Consider the following 919-nt stretch of genomic DNA (forward strand, 5'->3'; position numbering starts at 1 on the left):
TGTAACACATCACTTTTGAAAGTAACTTCCCCAGCGCTGCTGATGCTAGCATTGAAAGTACCGATACTCAAAAAAATGTCATGTGTAGAATATGCATTGAATTGGACAAATAATGATGTAGAATAGAATATTTTCCTGCTTCCTCTGAGCACCGGCTAATGTTGCAGTCGCTCACAGACGGCGTTCACTCACTGCTGACGGTGCTTTCAAACAGGGCTGCGTCTCTCGAGTGTCGGAAGAAACCATTGATGCTTTTAGGAACGGCAGCCCCGAACAATTCTCATCAGACATATATGCTAGTTATTTCACAATAAACTAAATGAAATTGTAGCCTACATAGTTTGTGCAATTACATTTATTTAAACAGAACGTTAAAAGTTCATATTCTGTAATGTTAGTATAAATCATACTGTCAGAATAAAAAGGTTGTTTTACTGTCACTGCAGTCCCTTATGAAAATCAACCCTGGTTTTACTGAAGTGACCGTAGTATATAAATATAAAGTTAAGTGTGTAAACGTACTCTTAGTGATTTAATAATGTAATAAATGTCATAATTTTTCAGTTGAGTTTAGAAGTATGGTATCGGTGTGTTCTGAAACGGAATGAGTGGCACGGCCGCCGCTAACAGAAGCGCTGGTGTGTTTGCAGGGAAGTGTTTCGCGGGGTCAGGTGATCTTCAGCGGCACGTGCGCTCTCACACAGGTGAGCGGCCCTACACCTGCGACACCTGCGGCAAGAGCTTCACACGCACCGCAGTCCTGCGCAGACACCGCAGCTCTCACTGCAGCCGCGCAGATGCAGACGCAGACGCCTCCTGCAGGAGCCCCGAGGAGCTGAGCAGCGGAGCGCTGTGGGGACATGCCATGAAGACCCTGCAGAACCACACCGAGCACTGAACTTCTGTCATGTGACCGGCA

The 919-nt window shown here is 45.7% G+C and overlaps 1 protein-coding gene across 4 annotated transcripts in view; it reads left to right on the top strand.

Annotated features, from left to right (window-relative positions):
- Nucleotides 1–909, top strand: part of zbtb49 (zinc finger and BTB domain containing 49) — an 8663-nt gene extending 7754 nt beyond the window's left edge. For all 4 annotated transcript variants that reach the window (XM_016253324.1, XM_016253325.1, XM_016253326.1 and 1 more), the window contains one exon: nt 651–909. In XM_016253324.1, coding sequence (XP_016108810.1) covers nt 651–898 — 248 coding nt within the window. In that variant the 3' untranslated portion in view covers nt 899–909. The remainder of the gene's footprint in view (nt 1–650) is intronic.
- Nucleotides 910–919: the final 10 nt, after the last annotated feature.

Source organism: Sinocyclocheilus grahami, unplaced genomic scaffold, assembly GCF_001515645.1.
Source record: "Sinocyclocheilus grahami isolate Dianchi unplaced genomic scaffold, SAMN03320097.WGS_v1.1 scaffold1174.1, whole genome shotgun sequence".
NCBI lineage: Eukaryota > Metazoa > Chordata > Actinopteri > Cypriniformes > Cyprinidae > Sinocyclocheilus > Sinocyclocheilus grahami.